General features: G+C 46.9%; 1 protein-coding gene across 1 annotated transcript in view; it reads left to right on the top strand.

Moving 5' to 3' along the window:
- The window catches only part of LOC121878659, a 108,590-nt gene that overhangs the window by 83,644 nt on the left and 2,863 nt on the right, over positions 1-22,083 (top strand). Inside the window, exon 5 of the mRNA XM_042384979.1 lies at positions 17,832-17,990. Within this exon, the coding sequence (XP_042240913.1) occupies positions 17,832-17,990 (159 nt within the window). The remainder of the gene's footprint in view (positions 1-17,831; positions 17,991-22,083) is intronic.

Genomic DNA, 22,083 nt, shown 5'->3' with positions numbered 1-22,083 from the left:
CTCTCTCTCTCTCTCTCTCTCTCTCTCTCTCTCTCTCTCTCGTGTATGTCATATTTATTTTGTATTTATATATGTGTGTGTGTGTGTGTGTGTGTGTGTGTGTAGGTAAGAGTCAGACACAGGTGGTGGCGGTGACTTTCTTCTTATTTTTATTAACCTCTTACACCGCACCAGGAGAGAGAGAGAGAGAGAGAGAGAGAGAGAGAGAGAGAGAGTCGTAATGTCACCTCACCTGCTGGAAAAACCAACACAAGACCACCAAGACCACATAGACACATCCTCCTACAATCCATAAGGTCGAAATCTTACCACCTAAAGGGTAGAACTATCACCCTTACAATCCCCCTATGGCTTAACACACTCTTGCACCCAGAGGACCTCCCCGACATAAAGTACAGGAGAACAGCATGTGAGAGAGAGAGAGAGAGAGAGAGAGAGAGAGGTTTAGACTGGGTGGCCCATCATCTGTTGCTAAGGTCAGTATGTTGTGTACAGGACCATATATATAGTAGTCTCCCCTCCCCCCTTGGTGTGTTGGGGAGATATAGATAGGGAGATAGAAAAGAGTTATGAGGGGGAGAAGGTGGGGAGAGGGGAGAGAAGAAAGAGGGAGGTGTTGGAGGGTAGGGAGGTGAGTGAGGAGGGAGGAGGGTGTTGGAGGGGTAGTAGTGAGGAGGGGAGGGGTGTTGGAGGGCCTGAAGTGAGGATGGAGGGGTGTTGGAGGGGGAGTGAGGAGGGAGGGGTGTTGGAGGGCCCTGAGTGAGGGAGGAGGGGGTGTTGGGAGGGCCTAGTGAGGGGAGGGGGTGTTGGGAGGCCTGGGGGGAGGAGGAGGGTGTTGGAGGGCCTAGGGGAGGGGAGGGAATGTTAAGAGTGACATATCGATGGACTGGTGGGGATGGGGAAGGGGTAGGGAGGTGCGTGTGGGGGGCAAGAGGATGCTAAACTTATTCGACCTGACCTAGCAACAGTGTCTCGTGCCGGATGTGGAAGAGGAGGGAAGGGAAGAGGAGGGGAGGATCAGGAGGAAAGAGGGAAGAGGAGGGAAGGGTTTGATAAAGAGAAGAGCAAGGAAGGAGGAAGAAGGCGAGAGAAAATGAAAGGAACGGATAGATAGCTGGGCAAACTGATAAATAGGTAAGAGAGAGAGAGAGAGAGAGCACATTCACACGTCTTTCATGGCCTTGATGATGGTGACAATAATAATGATGATGATAATGATGACACTATCCTCAGGTGTATATAATTATCTTCAATACCTGTGTGGAATATTTCTGTTATTTTACTCAAACAAAGAAACAAATAAAATGTCTTTGTTCATCAGTTTTAGCTTCTTTGTTCATCAGTTTTAGCTTTTTCTTTGTTCATCAGTTTTAGCTTATTTCACCTGAAGATTAGACCACCCAAGCTTATTTCACCTGAAGATTAGACCACCCACGCTTATTTCACAAACCATCTACTTTTAACTAACCTTAACTAACGCTAATCAAGCTTAACCTAACTTATCAAATCGCTAACCTAACCTAACATGACTATTTCCTGTAACTAAAGATATACAGTATATAACTTTAACTATATACCATTAATAACATATATACAGGTTTATTGTAATGTTGATTTTGTTGATTTTGTATTTAAAGTTAATCAGTTAGCTGTGTGTTTACATGTTCAGGTACTAAGTAAACACACGGAAGAAAACGAGAATGGAAAGAAATGTTGAATGGTGGGGAAACTAACTTAAATCTGCTTGATTTTAATGTGTGTATTACTCTCTCTCTCTCTCTCTCTCTCTCTCTCTCTCTCTCTCTCTCTCTCTCTCTCTCTCTCGTTCTATTCTCCTCTTCCCTGCTTTCTTCTCATTCTCTCTATTTTAGGTAATCCCCGTGAGGAAGGTGATTTACTTAGGGGCCGTAAGCTGTTGAGGAACGTGTACCTTTAGGTCGTTCACCTCTCGTTACTCGTTCACGATCGATCACCTGCCATTAGAAGGTTCACCTGTTAGTTACACACACACGCACACGCACCACTCCGGTATCTACATCACATTGTTATTGCAAATTACCAAAACGAATCTTATATTACATTAAAGAAAAACAAATCAACAAATCACAAAATAAAAAGTTTGTAATTTTTGTTTGTTTTTATACGAAACATTAAACTGTTGTTTGTTAATGTATTTGTTTGATTTTGCAGGTAAGGGATGTGACGTCAGGTGTGTAGTGAGTACATGTTGTAGTGTGGGTGGAGGAGGGTGGGCGGTGGGTGGAGGAGGGTGGACAGTGGGGGGAGGGAAGGCGGTAGGTGGTGGAGACTGGGGAGTGGGTGGAGCGGGAGGGTGGTGGGTGGAGGAGACTGGGCGGTGGGTGGAGGCCAGGACTCGTGTGCCAAACCCGTCCAGTAAAAATTTTATTACCCGAGTCCGGTGTCGGAGTTGTCCCGACTGACCCACGACCTACCCAGGCAGGCAGGTGGTCGTGTCCTGCTACATAGTCGTCCTCGTCATTATCACCATTATAATCTTCATCATCGTCGCGCTGTTATCATCATCATGCTTGGTTCATAATGCTCGTGTGTGTGTGGGTTAGGTTAGGTTATGCAACAAGACCTAGGCAAGGTGGTAGTTTTAGCGCCTTGATTAATAACGTAATGCTCACCTGTCCGAGAGGAGGGTCAGTACACCACTACAACACCTCGTAGGTGTTGTAGTGGTGTAAGTGGTGACGGTGGTTCCAGAATGTTGATGAGCAGGGGTGATGAAATGGTTCAAAATTAGTTGAAACACATTTGAACCATCACTGGATCTTGTGGAGGTGTGACAGTAGAAATCCTGGAGGTTTTAAGACAGGTGGATCAAATTACCACGGACGGGAGGTTTTAGACAGGCCCTATAGACGTAGGTGGAGGATGGTTGATAGACAGGATAGAGGTACCACGGACAGAGCTTAAAACGTACGTGGGTGATGGCATGATGGCATTAGACAGGAGGATAAAACTGCCACGGACGGGAGGTTTTAGACAGGAGCGAGGATATAGCTCCCAAGTTACTGTACGTGGACGGAGATTATAGACAGAAGGACCAAACTATAGTGGACAGGGATAAACAACAACTCAAGGTAGGTCGTAATTCTTAAATACTCTTACGTCAAAAACTGTCCATAAATCAGTATCACAAAATTCATCTCCGTACTAAAGTCTCAGAGCAATTTCAACCTCATTTTGGCAGCCATCTTCGTGCTCTGGTGAACTTGTTACTTCACTCTCTTAAATCTTAAAATAATGCACAAAAAAAATAATTATCGTAAGAACTTTTGAGAATCTGTCTGTGTCGTTTACAGTGAGTCAGGTTGATACATTCTTACACCTCCAGTTAGGTTAGATTAGGTCAGGTCAAGTCACGTTAGGTTAGCGTTAAGGTGGTTGGTTAATCATCAGGTGGAACAATCTTGCGTATCTAATCTTCAGAGGATCTCCAAAAAAACTTAAATTACGAGTTTTTGATCTATGCTGTGGGTGTGGTGAGCCGTGACTGCAGGCAGCTCCTTGTCTTCCTGCAGGTGGGCTGGACGAACACCTGTGTCACGCTGGGTAATGAGTGGGTCTCCTGTGTGAAGCTCCGGCTGATGTGACTTACCTTCGTGAGAGAGCTTGACAGAATGAGAGAAAAAGAGAGACAGACAAAGACAAAGAAATCAACCCAAATTACACTCTTCGCTTATAATAATTCCCATCCGCCATAATAACCGCGTCTTCATCCCCCCTCCCCTTCCTCCCGCCCCCGCAATACGGTACACAGGAACCTTTCTTGACCTGAAGCGTGTGGGTCATGATAATTGGAAGGTCGTATCTCATAATTGACAATAATCGGCCCATTTAGTATGATAATTGATCTGGTTGGGACAGTAATGGGTGTCGTAAAGTGTCGACTGGTGTCGTAAAGTGTCGACTGGTCTCCCCTACTCCCGTTATCGACTAGCCGGTGCATAATTGGCTCGTGGTTCTTTGTATGGACTTCAGACTGTCTCGTTTGGTAACTTATTTGGGTTATGTACGTGGATTGTGTACGTGAATCGTGTATGCAGGCTCTGTACTTGGTTTGTGTACATGGGCTTTGTCCGTGGAGTTTAACTAGGCTTTTTAAGTAACATCGACATAGAATCTGTACATACAGTATGTTTCTATATATTTATTTGATAATGGTTCTATAACTCGTAATGTTTCTATAACTCGTAATGTTTCTATAACTCGTAATGCCTCTATAACTCGTAATGTTTCTATAACTCGTAATGCCTCTATAACTCGTAATCCCTCTATAACTCGTAATGTTTCTATAACTCGTAATGTTTCTATAACTCGTAATGCCTCTATAACTCGTAATGCCTCTATAACTCGTAATGCCTCTATAACTCGTAATGCCTCTATAACTCGTAATGCCTCTATAACTCGTAATCCCTCTATAACTCGTAATGCCTCTATAACTCGTAATGCCTCTATAACTCGTAATGCCTCTATAACTCGTAATGTTTTCATATTTCTTCACATGTAAACATCTCACATTTCTTCTTCCTTTTCCTTTATTATCCTCCTCTTGGTCCATGTGTACTTAAGTTGGGCAAATTCTCCACCTAACCATCTATCTTCATCTGTGTCTGTCTGTCTGTCTTTAATTGGACAGATCCCTTGTCCTTAATTTCTTCCTATCTGTCTATGTCACTTCCTGAATACCTGTCCCAATATTTTTCCTTCATTCTCTCCGTTGTTTATGTCTGTCTGTCTGTCTGTCTGTCTGTCTGTCTCAGTTTATCCGTTTGTTTATTTCATTGGTTATCTGTCATCTTTCTCTCTCTCTCTCTTTATCACTATCTCTCTCTTATCTCTTCATCACACTCTGTCTCTCTCAGTGTGTGTGTGTGTGTGTGTGTGTGTGTGTGTAATAATAATAATAATAATAATTAACGGTTTATTGAAGAGCTTGGCAGCCAGAAGGCTAAAATACAGTTACATATTTGGGGAATGGGTTACGAATTACAAATAATATACAAGTAACATAAGTGACACAAATAAGACATATAGTAACTTAGATGGGGATCAGCTCAAACTACAGTTCATTTCAACATAGTGACAGTGTAGGGAGCAGTGTTTACTGGGAGTGAATACACTGATTTATTACATGTTATTGATAATTTTTACAATGGTTGGGACTGGGCTGTTCTTATAGCGATCAGTTCGTGCACGTATGGGCTGGATGCGGTTGTGGTGTCGAACAGCAATTCTCGGACAGGGGATCTCAGGTGGTAGTAGGGGCCGGTGTCGGGGATGGTGTAGAAGCTTCTTACCAAATTTGCAGATGAGGCCGTGGTGATGGTCAGTGAGAGTCGAAAGGGTCAGTGTGTTGAGCGCTTCTTGATATGTGGAGTAGGAAGGGGAGAGAATAATCTTGCATGCCCTCTTTTGCACTTTTTCTAGGTGTTTACGTTGTGTGGCATTTAGGGAGGAAGACCAGGTGGGGGAGGCATAGGTGAGCTTGGGAAGTATGAATGTTGTGTATACACTGAGGAGCTCGTGTGCGGGAACTCCGAGGGACTTGAGTCGGCGGAGGAGGTGGAGACGGAAACTGGAGGATTTGACAACTTCACTGACGTGTGGTTTCCAATTTAGTTTGTTGTCTATGGTGACGCCGAGGAGCTTCGTGGAATCTACAACCTGGTGTGTGTGTGTTTACTTTCTCAACATTCCTCACCCAAACAACTCTCCCATGGACTAACCAACCCCTTTGCTCTCCCCCCCTTTGGTCTGTCTTCCGCCTCTCCCCCCCCCTTCCCACATACCAAAGTAGACATGTCACGGCAAAGTAGTTAGATTAGGTTTATCAGGTAAAATTAACTAGGGTGGTTAATCTTCAGGTGATCCTACTAGAGGTACAGGGTGGTGCATAAGTCGCTTCAACGAGAACACTACAATTTTAACTATCACTCTGTATATCGATTTATGCACCACTCTGTATATAACACTTTATGGCCGTGCTGTTGTTATCGTCTCTTCAAAGGGAGAAAAAGAACAAATTCCCTCACGCTTGTAAACCATCCATCACGATAGATCAGGAATGGCGGAGCGGTGAGTCAACTGAACACACCCACAGTGGTAAATAGAATTAAGGAGGATAGAGGTAATGTCCCGCCCTGTGGTTAGGTTAGGTTTAGGTTAGTGTTAGTTAGAGTTAGGTTAGGGTTAGTGTTAGGGTTAGGTTAGGGTTAGTGTTAGGGTAATTAATCATCGGGATTTAATGAAGCTAGGGTGTCAAATCTTCAGGTAATCCTTAAACAGACATTTGTAGTGTAATATATTGGCTACCCATACGCCCACGCCCGTAACCGCCCACGCCCGTAACCGCCCACTAGTTCGTCTCCTCTCACACAAAGTCTTGGGCCTCGGTTGCAGAGTGCACGTGTACGCGGGTACCTCCTCCCGTCCTCCTCATGTAGTACTGTCTCATAAATGACCTCCTTCTGTCTCTTCTCCTCCCCCTCCTGTCTCTCTTCATCCTTAGTATTGGGAGACGGAAGGGCTGGTTGTGGGAGGAGAGAGAGAGAGAGAGAGAGAGAGAGAGTGAATGACTGATATATTATTGAGAAGAACAACAACAAGAAACAATGATAAAAAGGAAGAGGAAGAACAGGAGAAGGATAAAAGGAGGATAAGGTGAAGGAGGATGAGGAGGTGGAAGAAGAAGAGGATAAGTGTGTGTGTGTGTGTGTGTGTGTGTGTGTGTGTGTGTGTGTTGTGGGTACATATGGCCAGGGTCTTGGTGATGTCAGTTGTGTTTACAAGTAGATAGAGTGTCCCCCCCCTCCACACACTCCCTTACACCTTTTAAAACACTGTGTTTTTCTTCCTCTCATCTAGTGTTTGAGTTTAATTGTTTTAAAGACCCAGTGTTTGTCTGGAGTGTGTGGATGAACATGATGTGTGTGTGTGTGTGTGTGTGTGTGTGTGTGTGTGTGTGTGTGTGTGTGTGTGTGTGTGTGTGTGTGTGTGTGTGTGTGTGTGTGTGTGTGTGTGTGTGTGTGTGTGTGTGTGTGGACCTGTGGGGTTAGCGTTTTCTGCCAGATGGGGATGGGGTTAGATGGGGTTAGGTAAGATGGGTCAGGTGGGTCAGGTAAGGTCAGGTAAGGTAAGGTAAGGTCAGGTCAGGTTAGGTAAGGTAAGGTAAGGTAAGGTCAGGTCAGGTTAGGGTGGTTAATCTAAAGGTGAATCGTCGTCATGTTAATGTATTGAGTGTTAACATAAACTCACCTGGAAGCGACAATTAACTCACCTGGTATAAGCTGACCTATGGCCCTCACATTGACTTTAATTGCTGCCAGAATTCCAGACCCGACCAATTACCTACCTGGTGATGTGGAGGTTGGAGAGAGAGAATCATATTTCACCACGTTATAAGCATTTTTCTGATGCCGTTTTCTTCTTTAATACGGTGAACTAAAGTTATTCTCAGCGAGTCATGAAGAGAAACTAAGAAAAACTTACCAGGAATGTTTGGTGGCGATGACTTTATGGTGTCACCTAACCGGTAATGAAATTGAATAAGTTCCTCCCCTTCACGCCACATCCAGGTGTTGACGGTGTAGTGTACATTACCTGCTGAGAAGGTGCGTTATACAGGTGTAGTGAGAGGGTAGTTATAGTGTATTGTTTATGGTGTAATCTGTAAGGGAGCGCGTATACATTTTTCTGAGCCACCCTGTCCGTAACGCTCTAGGGATCACGGACAAAGCGAACCAACTGTTTTGTTTATAGTGCTGGTAATATATTCTGAGGTGTGGTGTGTTGTGGTGTGGTGATAGTGGTGTGTTGTGGTGGTGTAGTGTTGTGGTGGTGATGTGTTGTGGTGATAGTGGTGTGTTGTGGTGGTGATGTTGTGGTGATAGTGGTGTGTTGTGGTGGTGATGTTGTGGTGATAGTGGTGTGTTGTGGTGGTGATGTGTTGTGGTGATGCTGTGGTGTGTTGTGGTGATGTAGTGGTGTGTTGTGATGTGTTGTGGTGATGTAGTGGTGTGTTGTGATGTGTTGTGGTGATAGTGGTCTCCTCTTCCACAACCACTCACTGTACCCTTGTTTATGTGAGGCAACAGACGAATAACCCCACCATGCCCCCCCTCCCCTCCCCTCCTTCCCACACGAGGCTGTAATTTACTAGACCAGGGCACTGCCAAGGTGTCTTGTTAAGAGGTAAGAGCTACATAACAGGTGGTGTAATGTCCACGTAGGAGGTTGTTTGTGGTACCTCCTTCAGTAGATGAGGTAAGAGACGTGCCTCATTACTTCTGCAGGTGGAGAGGTATGCTGGGACCTCTTGTGCTGGCCTCAACTCTGGGAGATGGTTTATGACCCCCCTACGCTGCCTCCTTGCTCTACTGCAGAAGGAAGATTGTGTGTGTCTCTCTCTCTCTCTCCTGCTGACGAAGTAGAGGTTCTCCATCAGCCTCTTATTACCCACCAGAGGTAGTGCCTGCCGGCCTCTCTGGACCTCCACTACTCTCCCTTGACCTCTGAGAACTCAATCATCACGGTACCAGACATGTCCTATTGACGGGTCATGTCTCTCCTGCTGACCTGTATCCTGTCGGGACGTGTATAAAACCTGTACAGATGACGTCAAGGGGGTCAGGATAGTAGCGGGGTGGAGCATCCTGGGGTTGACCTTGTACGTCTTCGGGGCAGGTGGCCGGGGCAGGGGTAAGCAGTGTCCCGTAAATCCTCTCGTGCCCCGTAACGCCCCGGGGGTTCGTAATGGCACCTCCTGTCGGGCGAGTCCTCTGATTATGGCCTCGGCAGCAGCAGGTCTTGGCGCTGTGCTGAATATATAACGATGTTAACGTAGGTGAAGCCCAGCGGGGGCGGGGCGGGGCGGGGTGGGGCGGGGTGAGACTGGGAAGGAGGGAAGTGAGATTGAGGATTAATGATGGGGCTTGAGGGGGTATGGGGCGGGGGAAGGGGGGTTGAGATTCGTCGTAACGGGGCAGTGTGTAGGATAGTGATTGTTTTTTTTTTAATAAATGACGTAATGGAGCAAGAGGTCACAGTATTCTTACCTAACCCAGGTTTATTGTCTGCCACATAACCCGGGTTTATTCTCTGCTACATAACCCGGGTTTATTGACAGCCAGTCGACCAGGGAAGCGGAACGTATGCCAGTCCACCCACTCACCTCCGACACGCATGGCCCACCCCCGCCCACCTGCTGTTGCACCTGCCCACTCTTTGACACACCTGCTTGCCCCTTGACATATCGGCCCCACCCCTTGACACAGCTGCCCCGCCCCTTGACACAACTACCCCGCCCCTTGACACACCTGACCCACCCCTTGACACTACTACCTCGCCCCTTGACACCTGTATCCGCCTTTTGACACCTACAACCGCCCCATGACACACCTGCCCCGCCCCATGACACACCTGCCCCGCCCCATGACACACCTGTGACCGCCCCTAGGTCATAATGAAGGTGGCTACTGGCAGACAGGAAGCTCTACCGCCACCGTCATCCTTACCTGATGTGTGTGTGTGTGTGTGTGTGTGTGTAGAGCTCTCGTAAAGCAATTATGTTACTTGTAGTGAAGGAGCCAGAAGCTATACCGAGTGCCTTCAAAAGTACATACTGACGGTGGCGCTGTAGCAGGTACCAGAAGCCATCAACCTGCTCTAACTATCAACAATAACATGGTTGGCGGTGATGGTGCACGACGCTTCCAGCCACGCCACAACAAACACCACACGCGTCATTAGTCTGGTTGCGTCTTAAGTTTGGTTGCGTCTTAAGTTTGGTTTACGTTATAAGTTTGGTTGCGTCTTAAGTTTGGTTTACGTCATAAGTTTGGTTTACGTCATAAGTTTGGTTTACGTCATAAGTTTGGTTTACGTCATAAGTTTGGTTTACGTCTTAAGTTCGGATTCACATGACAACAAGAGGTATTTATTCCATCCCCTGATCTTGATAGGCCTTAGTAACACGTCAAGTTTGGTTAGATATTGTCACTGTTGTTTTTCTCCCCGTTTATCTTGTTTAACACTCACACCACCCTGACAACACCTCCCTGACAACACCTCCCTGACAACACCTCCCTGACAACACCTCCTTGACAACACCACCCTGACAACATCACCCTGACAACACCTCCCTGACAACACCTCCCTGACAACACCTCCCTGACAACACCACCCTGACAACACCTCCCTGACAACACCTCCCTGACAACACCAGTTGGGCTCCTCATTTCTGGTTTATTGAATCAGGTTCCTCTGCTAGAATTTAAAATGAGATGATGATTAAGTGTGGCTGATGGTGACTGTTCAGGGTGCGCTGTAGTCAGGAGCTGAGTTGTTCACACTAATGACAAAGGTAGAGTCGTCGACATACTACCAAGGGGTGGGAGTAACCTTCAGGATATCGCTGGTGAGGATGAGGAAGCGGGGCGGTCCAATGCTAGTGCCTTGAGGGACGCCGCACGGGTAAGGTAGAGACAACCCCTCGGAAGCGTACAGCCTGGCGTCGGTTACTAAGGCAAATTAAGTCTAGTAAGCTAAACAAACAGTGAGTCATGGAGGGAGGTTTTCCTATTGCCGCACTGCCGAGGATCTATGGCGTCAGTATGAGCCCAGACAAATACCAAACCCTCGCAGATTAGGCTGGGTATTGGGGTGATGGTGATGGGTCTCGTTTAAAGATGGTGGGCTCGATGACTTGGGGCACTGGTGACATATATGAAGTCTTCCAAACAGGTGGGCATTTTCACCTGCCTGGGAGAATGATTAATTATGGAGTTGGTGTTTTTAAGTCTTTGCAGAGCTTCATAGGTGGAGCGCTTAATCCTTAGTTTATCTAATCACCTGAGTCAGACGGCTCGTAGATAAAGGCTGGAGACAGCTGAGGGAGCGCCTGGCTAAATGTGTGTGTGTGTGTGTGTGTGTGTGTGTGTGTGTGTGTGTGTGTGTGTGTGTGTGTGTGTGTGTGTGTGTGTGTGTTCCCAGTTGAGAGTCGTACACAATTCTATTCACTCCCTCGACACACATCCTCCCTCCCTTAGCTTCTTCTCCCTCTCCGTCTCCCTTGTCACCCCTCCGCGCCCTTAGCACATTCTCCCTCCCCCTGTCATCCCTTCTCCCACACCCTGCCCCCAGCAACCCCTCCCCCAGGTAGGTACAGATGGGTGAGGCAAACGCAACCTGGACTGCGGTGTCGAGGTTCCTGTTCCCAAGTGTCCCCAGTTTTTGTCGTGTTGTTCCTGCAGCTGGTAGTGGGGGGAGGGGGGGGGAGAAGAATATGGTGGGGGGAAGAAGAGGCGAATGATGGAGGGAAGGGGAGGAAGGAGGGAGAGATAAAGGTGGTTGTCGAGGATTGAAGATTAGGGAGGAGAAGGTAGATGGAAATATTTACGACTCTACAAGATGCAGTCATGGATCCGACACTCTCCAGCCACACCTCACCAGTCCTATCCCCTTGAGACTCGCTCTGGGCATATCTGAGGTGACATCCACGCTTCTCAGCTTAGTATCTCCTTCTGGTTCTCGAGCTGTCCACCGTAAAAGGCTCGAGTCATTATCAATTGGACCTTCCTTCACGACAGGTCACAGATAGATGGGTAGTAGCTGGTTTGATGTGAGTTCATGCCCCAGGTCAAGTTAGCTCGGGTCAGATCAGGTCACGGATCGACAGGTAAGTAACTGGTTTGGTTAAAGTTAGAGTTGGGTTGGGTTAGGTCAGGTCAGGTTACAAACTTTCTATTTTTTATCCATTCACAATAATTATCCAACTCAAGCCACTTCTTTTGGGGAACACACACACACACACACACACACACACACACACACACACACACACACACACACACACACACACAGTTCCAATGTTCAAGGTCAGGTCAGGAGGTCATAGTAAATATGCATTATACAGTATGACGTGTGTGGTTAGTTCAGTGACGTCACTTGTAAATATTGACCAAAATCCAGTTGAGTGACGTCCCAGGTGGCTTAATGACGTTATTGATAGGTTATATACTAATGTCATTCACATGATTATAGGTCACTCACTTGATTATAGGCCACTCAAGGTCACTGCCAGGGTGAGTGACCAGTGAGTTACAGCCTCCAGGATGAGAAACTGGATTCAACATTTTTAACAAGACGTGAGTTGATTTTTTCCTGAATGAGTTACCATGTCACTCACAATTACCAGGTCACTCACAATTACCAGGCCCCTCCCAGGTCCCATCCAGGTCCTTATGGGAGATGAAGCAATGTGGGAGCGAGGGTAGCAACGTGGGAGGAGCGTGGGAGCATCATGGGAGGAGCGTGGGAGCATGGAGGAGGCCTCGTCGCTGCGGTCGGGTTAAGGATCACGACTTGGCAGTTCCTGATGACACCGAGGCATAAACGTAGCGGCTATTACCAGGTCATTGATGAAGGGCGCTAACAACTGGGGTCAGGTCACTCTCTCTCTCATGATAAGGAGTAGTTAAGAGATCAAAGGTTGAGGTCATTAGTGTTACGATTAGTTAAATTGGACTACTTTACCAGAGACCACTATTAAGGACCACTATTAAGGACCACTGTACCAAGGATCATTATATCAAGGACCACTATCACGGACTAACTGAACCATTGGGATAGTGACCTCTAGATAATTAGACCAAGGACCACTGGGGCATAGATTATGAGACCACTGAGATATGGACCACGTAACCACTGGGACATGAACCGCTGGACCATGGACCACTGGGGCATGGACCATGGACCACAGGGAGAGATGTGTCACGGTTGGTCTGGTTGGTCGTGTTACTTGTCACCCTCGAGGGAGCATGAACAATGACCTGTGTTTAGGGTGTCACTTGGCTGGCAGGGAAGGTGTCAAGTTGGTGTCATATACAGTGGGGAAGTGTCAAGTTGGTGTCATATACAGTGAGGAAGTGTCAAGTTGGTGTCATATACAGTGGGGAAGTGGCAAGTTGGTGTCATATACAGTTACAGTATTATAGGAAGTGAGTTGGTGGTGTCATGTACATATACAGTATAGGAAGGTGTTGTACATACATATGAGTGGGGAAGTGTCAAGTTGGTGTCATATACAGTGAGGAAGTGGAAGTTGGTGTCATATACAGTAGGGAAGTGTCAAGTTGGTGTCATATACAGTGAGTACAGTGGCAAGTTGGTGTCATATACAGAGGAAGTGGCAAGTTGGTGTCATATACAGTGAGAAGTGGCAAGTTGGTGTCATATACATACATGAAGTGGCAAGTTGGTGTCATATACAGTGGGAAGTGGCAAGTTGGTGTCATATACACGGTGAGTAAGTATAGGAAGTTGGTGTCATATACGGTGAGGAAGTACAGGAAGTTGGTGTCATATACGGGGAAGTACAGTTGGTGGTCATATACAGTGAGGAAGTGTCAAGTTGGTGTCATATACAGTGAGGAAGTGGTTGGTGTCATACATACAGTACAGTATAGGAATGGTGGTGTCATATACATATAGAATAGTAAGGAATGGTTGGTGTCATATACAGTGAGGAAGTGTGAGTTGGTGTCATATACAGTGAGGAAGTGTCAGAACAGTGTCATATACGGTGAGGAAGTGTCAAGTTGGTGTCATATACAGTGAGAAGTGTCAAGTTGATTGTCATATACGGTGAGAGTGTCAAGTTGGTGTCATATACAGTGGGGAGATATCAAGTTACAGTGTCATATACAGTGAGAGTGTCAAGTTGGTGTCATATACAGTGAGGAAGTGTCAAGTTGAATTGTCATATACAGTGGGAAGTGTCAAGTTGATTGTCATATACGGTGAGGAAGTGTCAAGTTAATTGTGCCTCACAGTGAGGAAGTGTCAAGTTGGTGTCGCCTTATACAGTGAGAAGTGTCAAGTTGGTGTCATACAGTGAGGAAGTGTCAAGTTGGTGTCATATACGGTAGGAAGTGGCAGTTGGTGTCATATACAGTGGGGGAAGTGTCAAGTTGGTGTCATATACAGTGGGGAAGTGTCAGTTGGTGTCATATACAGTGGGGAAGTGTCAAGTTGGTGTCATATACAGTGGGAAGTGTCAAGTTGATTGTCATATACAGTGGGGAAATTAGCAAGTTGGTGTCATATATAATTGGGGAAGTGTCAAGTTGGTGTCATATACAGTGGGGAAGTGATGGCAAGTTGGTGTCATATACAGTGGGGAAGTGTCAAGTTGGTGTCATATACAGTGGGGGAAGTGGCAGAGTTGAATTGTCATATACAGTGGGGGAGGTATCAAGTTGGTGTCATATACAGTGAGAAGTGTCAAGTTGATTGTCATATACAGTGGGGAAGTGTCAAGTTGAATTGTCATATACAGTGGGGAAGTGTCAAGTTGGTGTCATATGCAATTAAGGGGAAGTGTCAAGTTGGTGTCATATACAGTGGGGGAATAGCAGAGTTGGTGTCATATACAGTGGGGAAGTGTCAGAAGTTGGTGTCATATACAGTGGGGAAGTGTCAAGTTGGTGTCATATACAGTGAGGAAGTGTCAAGTTGGTGTCATATACAGTGAGGAAGTGTCAAGTTGGTGTCATATACAGTGAGGAAGTGTCAAGTTGGTGTCATATACAGGTGAGGAGAGTGTCAAGTTGGTGTCATAAACAGTGAGGAAGTGGCAAGTTGGTGTGCGCACAGTGGAGAGGTCATCAAGTTGGTGTCGCATATACAGTGGGGAAGTGTCAAGTTGGTGTCATATACAGTGGGGAAGTGTCAAGTTGGTGTCTTATACGGTGGGGAAGTGTCAAGTTGATTGTGTCATATATACGGTGGGGAAGTGGCGAAGTTGGTGTCATATACAGTGGGGAAGTGTCAGATTAATTGTCATATACAGTGGAAGTGGCAAGTTGGTGTCATATACAGTGGGGAAGTGTCAAGTTGGTGTCATATACAGTAGGAGAGTGTCAAGTTGGTGTCATATACAGTGGGAAGTGTCATTAGGTGTCATATACAGTAGTGAGGTGTCATTAGGTGTCATATAGTGGGAAAGGTGCATACAGTATGCCTTCACCTACCTCATTAACTCACCTGTATACACCTTAAGCATTATACAGCCTAATGTGTATTACTTTGTATGAAGTGTTGTTGTGAAGATATGGTTCTCCTCCTCCTCTCTCTCCTTCCTTCACCTCCTTTTCTCTCCCTCCTTTAGCTTCACCTCCGCCCTCACTTCCTTCTCCTTTCTCTCCTTCACTTCCTTCCTCCACTTTCTCTCAACCTTCCCTTAATTCACCTCTACCTCCTCGTTCCTCCATCCTTCTCATTCCTCCCTCCCCTCCTCCCTCCCCTCCTCCTTTCCCCCTCCCTCCATCTCCTCCTTTCCCCCTCCCTCCATCTCCTCCTTTCCCCCTCCCCCCCCCACACAGACCCCTCTCTTGCAACAGGTTATGGAGATCGTAGAATCTGATACCTTTCACACACACACACACACACACACTAATTACTGGATCATCGTCATTAAGCGTGTCTCTTATTATGGAAGGCTGCAGAGTCTTTCTGTCTGTCTGTGTATGTACGTTTGTCTTTCTGTCTGTGTATACGCCTGTCTGATTTGTGGTAGCTGTGGTAGTAGTTGTGGGGTAGTTGTCATGTTGTGGTGGTAGTGGTGATGGTGGTAGGGAATGTACTGATGGTGGTGGTAGTTGTAGTAATAATAGTGGTAGCTTTGATGGTGGTAGTGATGGTGGTAGTGGTGGTGGTGAAGTGGTGGTGGTGAGTGATGGTGGTGGTGGTGGTAGTGATGGTGGTAGTGGTGGTGGTGGTGGTGGTGGTGGTAGTGGTGGTGGTAGTGAGTGGTGGTGGTGGTGGTGGTGGTGGTGGTGGTGGTTGGTGGTGGTGGTGGTGGTGGTGGTGGTGGTGGTGGGTGGTTGGTTGGTGGTTGGTGGTTGGTTGGTTGGTGGTTGGTTGGTTGGTGGTTGGTTGGTGGTTGGTTGGTGGTTGGTGGTGGTTGGGGTTGGTGGTGGTTGGTGGTGGTTGGTTGGTGGTGATGGGGTGGTAGTGGTTGGTGGTGGTGTTGGTGGTTGGTGGTGGTGGTGGTGGGGTGGTGGTGGTGGTAGTAGTAGTGGATGGTGGTGGTGGTGATGGTGGCCAGTGGTGGTGTTGGTGATGGTGGTGGTGGTGGTGGTAGTGGTGGTGATGGTGTGGTGGTGGTGGTGAGGCAGTGGTGGTGGTGGTGGTGGTGGTGGTGGTGGTGGTGAGGTGAGGTGGTGGTGAGTGGTGGTGGTGGTGGTGGTGGTGGTGGTGGTGGTGGTGGTGGTGGTGGTGGTTGGTGGTGGTGGTGGTGGTGGTGTGGTGGTGGTTGGTGGTGGTGGTTGGTGGTGGTGGTGGTGGTTGGTTGGTGGTGGTTGGTGGTGGTTGGTGGTGGTTGGTTGGTGGTTGGTGGTTGGTTGGTGGTGGTTGGTTGGTGGTGGTTGGTTGGTGGTTGGTGGTGGAAGGGTTGGTGTGGTGGGTGGTAGTGGTGGTGGTAGTGATGGTGGTAGTGGTGGTGGTAGTGGTGGTGGTAGTGGTGGTGGTAGTGATGGTGGTAGTGGTGGTGGTAGTGATGGTGGTAGTGGTGGTGGTAGTGATGGTGGTAGTGGTGGTGGTAGTGGTGGTGGTAGTGGTGGTGGTGGTGGTGGTGGTGGTGGTAGTGGGTGGTAGTGGTGGTGGTGTGGTGGTGTGGTGGTGGTGGTAGTGGTGGTAGTGAAGGAGTTGATTGTGACCTGAGTATAGAACTGTTGTTGTTATGCCTCTGAGTGTGTGTAGGACCTGTAAGACCTGTGTGTAGGACTAGACCTGTGTAGGACCTGTAAGACCTGTGTGTAGGACCTGTAAGACCTGTGTGTAGGACCTGTAAGACCTGTGTGTAGGACCTGTAAGACCTGTGTGTAGGACCTGTAAGACCTGTGTGTAGGACCTGTAAGACCTGTGTGGACCTGTGATATGTAGGACCTGTAAGACCTGTGTGTAGGACCTGTAAGTGGTATGAAGGATCTGTGTGTAGGACCTGGTACTGCCCTCATAGATCGTATTACTGCTCCTTGCAACACCTTCCCGGACACACACACACACACACAGACTGACTGACTTGTGTACACTCAAGCACACCAACCCACACTGCCTCACGCCACACTACACCACTACCCACGTCACAACACACTCACACACACACACACACTCACACTCTCCACACACACTCACACACACTCTCCCACCTGTTCAACTATGTACATTACGTAGACTGACTCAGGTAAACTTTATCTCAAACAGTTAGTTACGCTACGTTATTGGTCGTTACCTGGGTCTTACCTGTGTTGCACCAGTGTTACAGGTCTTGTGTTACTGATGGTCACCTGTAACTGTACTTTACATCAGTGTTAAGTATCATTTGTCTGTGTAAAATGTTATTATGGTTACGTTAGGTCTGTCCAGCGAGGGAGAGAGAGAGAGAGAGAGTCATTGAAGTTAGTACGAGCTCTGTGTGTGTGTCTCTGCGTGTGTGTGTGTCTGCTTGTGTGTGTGTTCATCGAGGTATCATGAGCTATTTTACACCTTTTAACTAAACACACTAGACAAATATGACGATTAAATTGAAGACTCTACTAGTTTGCGTATATGAAAACAGAGCGTAAGTCGGTGTCTTTTGAAATTCCTCTCTTTGTGTCTTTTAATACGATAATGAGAGAGAAAAAAAACTTGATTAGTATAAATGGTGAGGTTATTTTTGCTCTGTTCGCGGTTTTATTGTCCTGGGAGACGAGGATAATGCCAAGGTGTTGACCAAATCGTCTTTTGTCTCTTTACAGAACCAGAAGCTGTTGTTTACCAGCCGAGGTTACAGGAGCCTCCGACAGATGGCAGCTTGAGGGCCGAACCAATCAGCGTCGTCCTTCAACATCCTCCCAGCCAATCAACGAGCGAGAATGACGCGGCACTCGCCCAAGCAGATCTTCACATTGATCTAGGTGAGATGTTTTTAGTATTTTTTTTCCTATTGAGGTATTTTTGGGAGGTTGAGTTTTTGTTTATATTGTGTTTTAAAATGATAAAATGGAGGTGGTTAAGTGAATAAGACGAGCAGGTGAAGAGAGGTGAGGAGCCGTGAGGAATTAGACGACGTGATGCTCTCTCTTGTGTTCCAGTCCTGATGGCGGCGGACAGTGTTGATGTAAAACTTGTAGATTATTGTTACGTTACCTACCAGAGATGAGAGGCTGGCCGGTGATGTGTGGGGGTGGGTGGTCGGTGATGTGTGGAGGTGGGTGGTGATGTGTGTGTGGGTGGTCGGTGATGTGTGGGGATGGGTGGTGATGTGTGGAGGTGGTCGGTGATGTGGAGGTGGGTGGTCGGTGATGTGGGTGGGTGGTCATTGATGTGGAGAGGTGGTGGTCGGTGATGTGGAGGTGGGTGGTCGGTGATGGCAGATTGGGTGGTCGGTGATGTGGGTGGGTGGTCGGTGATGTGTGGAGTGGGTGGTCAGTGTGTGGGTGGAGTGGTCGGTGATGTGGAAGTGGGTGGTCGGTGATGTGTGGGTGGGTGGTCGGTGATGTAGACAGAAAATTCAAGGGCATTTTATGAATGACGTTTTGCCTAATTTTAACTGCTAGGACAAACTCAGGACAATATCAACGCTCCTAGGACAATTTTAAAACCATTGCTAGGACAAACAAAAACAAAAAACAAAGAAACAAAACAACAAAACAAAATAACAAAGACAACCTAAGACCCTTTTCAAACTATGCTGTCTTTAGTTCCTCCAGCAACACACCACACCTTCATCCCTTGAGTGTAACCTAAGACCCTGGTCGTAAATCAGGGGGTGGAGTAGTGGGTGGAGTGTGTGGGTGGAGTGTGTGGGTGGGTGGGTGTGGGTGGGTGGGTGTGTGGGTGGAGTGGTGGGTGGGTGTGTGGGTGGGTGGGTGGGTGGTGGGTGTGGGTGGGTGGATTGGGTGTGTGGGTGGGTGGGTGGGTTGGTGTGTGGGTGGGTGGTGGGTGGGGTTGGGTGTGTGGGTTGGTGGTGGGTGGGTGGAGTGGTGGGTCAGGAGTCCCTGGTGTAAATGGGTTGTATGTATGCCTCATACAGGAGTGGAATGGGGGGGGGAGGTTAGGTTAGGTTAATTGACATTTTAGGGATTACGTGAAATTTCTAGTTACTCATTTTTACCGTAGATAAATAAATAGATCAAATAAACCAAAAAATATACAAGAAAAACGAGAAAAAGAAACAGAAGATAAAGATGAAAACAAAGAAAATACACAACAAGGAGATAAAGAAGAAGTAGGGAGAATAGGATAACTTTATAATAACAATGAAATGGATAACTGACTGGATGTGACCAAACTGACCCTGATGTTCACCTGTTAATTAGCCCGTTCAGGTGTGAGAATTTGCTAGACAGGTGAGTTTATTAGTGTTTACTGGGAGGTGAAATAACACGTGTCAACAAGAAAATAATTAAATAATTACATGAACAGACATACATAAAATAAAAACATAACGAACAAGTAAGCATGAAGCAAACAGAGATATAAACGGGTATGAGAGTGTCAGTATTTTACCCATCCGGCTACAGGTGGACCACTTGACACGGGATAAGTGTGCGTTGTGCTTATGACACCCTCCTGAGCCGACACCTGACACCTTGACACCATCACCTGACACCTTGACACCACCACCACACAGGCCGACACCTGCCACCTTGACACCATCACCTGCCACCTTGACACCATCACCTGCCACCTTGACACCACCACCTGCTACCTTGACACTCCCACCTGATCTGACACCTTGACACTACCATTGTACCACCTGACCTAACTTAACCCCCACCTGACCCCACGAACTATCAACAAGTTGGACCACCGAGCTAATTAACTATCCACTAAGTCATTAACCCTCATCCTGCTTCTATTAACTGTATAATTAGGGGTTCAGGCACCTCATTATCCACCCCCCTTCCTCCACACAGGTAGCTTGTCGCCTCCACCTGTGTACCAATTTTCGGGACATGGGTGGATAGGTGGTTAAACAGATGGATGGATAGATAAATAGATAGATGGATAGAGAGATACATAGGTAGAAAGATAAAGGGATAGATATGCAAAATCGCCATACAAGTTGACATTGATTGAGCATTTACTGTATATAACCAACTCATATATACAAACAATATACAGTGTGTGTGTGTGTGTGTGTGTGTGTGTGTGTGTGTGTGTGTGTCGTTGACCTCGCCACTCTCCCATTTTAACTTGACCTGACCAAAATGTTGAACTCGTCCTTTACTTAACAATCAAGGCTGAGCAAGTTTCTGGTAACAAGGTTGAGAAGTTGTTGAATATTCAGAGACGTCGCAACATATCCATTTTTGTAAGATGCTATTGACAGTGTGGTCTTGAGCGGCAGGTAATGGTATACAGGACTACCAGGTATATCTTCAGGTAGAGGATTTTCACAACTTTGGATGGTTTATTGCCGAATCACTTGGTTAACTCAGGCTGTTGACCCCCAGTCCCCTCCTTCCCTCCTCTTCCCCAGCTAACCTAAACTAGACCAAGCTAATCTTCAGGTGATCAGAATTATGTCTCGTAGGTGGGGTGAAGGTAATGTAAATAGTACAGTCTGGGTGTAATATCTCGGCCATATTGTCATCGTTGTTTGTGGTGGTGTGGTATGAGGTAGGGGGGGGGGGGTCATTGTGTTTACTTAGGAGGACCAAACACCGATTGTGAGACGCTGTGAAGGTGTGTTTGAGGAGTGTTTCTTTACACATTTTCTCTCTCTCTCTCTCCTGTTCTATCTCCCTTCCCTTTCTTCCTCCTCATCTTCGCTCCTTTCCTCTCCTTCTCTCTAACACCCTCCTCTCCCCCCTCACTTAAGTCAGTACTAGTCAGGTCATTACCACCTGGCCCGGGTTACGATTCTCAAAAGATTTATTTATTTTTTGTCGTAAATAACGTTGAAGAGGAACTGTACAAGGTGTCTGGAGAGTCTCTGTGTGTCTACAATAATTAAAAATATACGTAGTTATTTATCTGTTTCTGTTTACAGTAAATGTTGGATGTGGTCACAGAACATCCTGAAAGTGGATACCATATCCAGGATTTGCTGTAGGTAGAACATTTTACTGTATATAACAATGTAGGTATAACAAGGTTCAACTATTATTGTTAATTACTGCAGGTGAACAGCGACTTTTACAACACCTTGTACTAGAGTGTGTGTGTGTGTGTAATTTCGCTGCCATCTTTGACCATCCAATTCGTGTGGAATCTTAAGTGAGTCGGTCAGCTGCTTTAAGTGAGTCAGTTGGATGCTGTTGCTGTGTGTGCTGCTGCCACCGTCGCCGCCACTACTACTGTTTTATGGCCTCCCCTTATAGCCACACCTTCACCACCATTTTATTACCTAACTATCCTAATACATAATAAGCTACCCTAGCTGAGTTAAGCCGCAGATCTATACATCATTCAGTGACTGTTGCCTCACGGGCAATATCTGCGACTGTTGTTGGCTTTGTGGCCGATGATCTCGTTCCCCTGAGGCAAAGCAATGCAGACCTAAGCAGAGAGAAGGACAGTCGACATCTCAAACAGGCTGCAACTTAGCTTCTGGGCTGCTGCTTCTGTTCAGATAACACCTCCGCCTGTCTTGCGTAGAAGCATCTTGCACTTGGTTCTCGTTCCTCTTGTGTGCAGCTTCAAGAGCTAGGTTACAATGACATGCGGCCATGGGGTCGAATATCCTGATCTCAAAGGCTCGCTGTTCCCTCGTCCAGAATCCTCAAGCACTGACGTCCACACGGGCTTCATTAGATGTGTTTGAAGTCCTGTGATGGAGGTTCTCACCGTCCAATGGAAAGAGGGGCGGTTCCACCATGACGTCGTGTCAGATTTCCTTCAGTATATTTGCTGTTAGATCCCTTACTTCGTCGTGCTTCAGGCAGACGAAGCCCCCTTTCTTACACACCATGGCGTGGTCGATGTCGTAGGATGAGCTGCACACTCATTGGGAGGCCAAACATTCTACTGGCCAACCATACCTTGGGGCAATGGCATCTG

This window comes from Homarus americanus, unplaced genomic scaffold, assembly GCF_018991925.1.
Source record: "Homarus americanus isolate GMGI-L3 unplaced genomic scaffold, GMGI_Hamer_2.0 scaffold9476, whole genome shotgun sequence".
NCBI classification, from domain to species: domain Eukaryota; kingdom Metazoa; phylum Arthropoda; class Malacostraca; order Decapoda; family Nephropidae; genus Homarus; species Homarus americanus.
The sequence above is the reverse complement of the archived record's forward strand: the minus strand, read 5'-3'. Positions and strand labels throughout refer to the sequence as shown.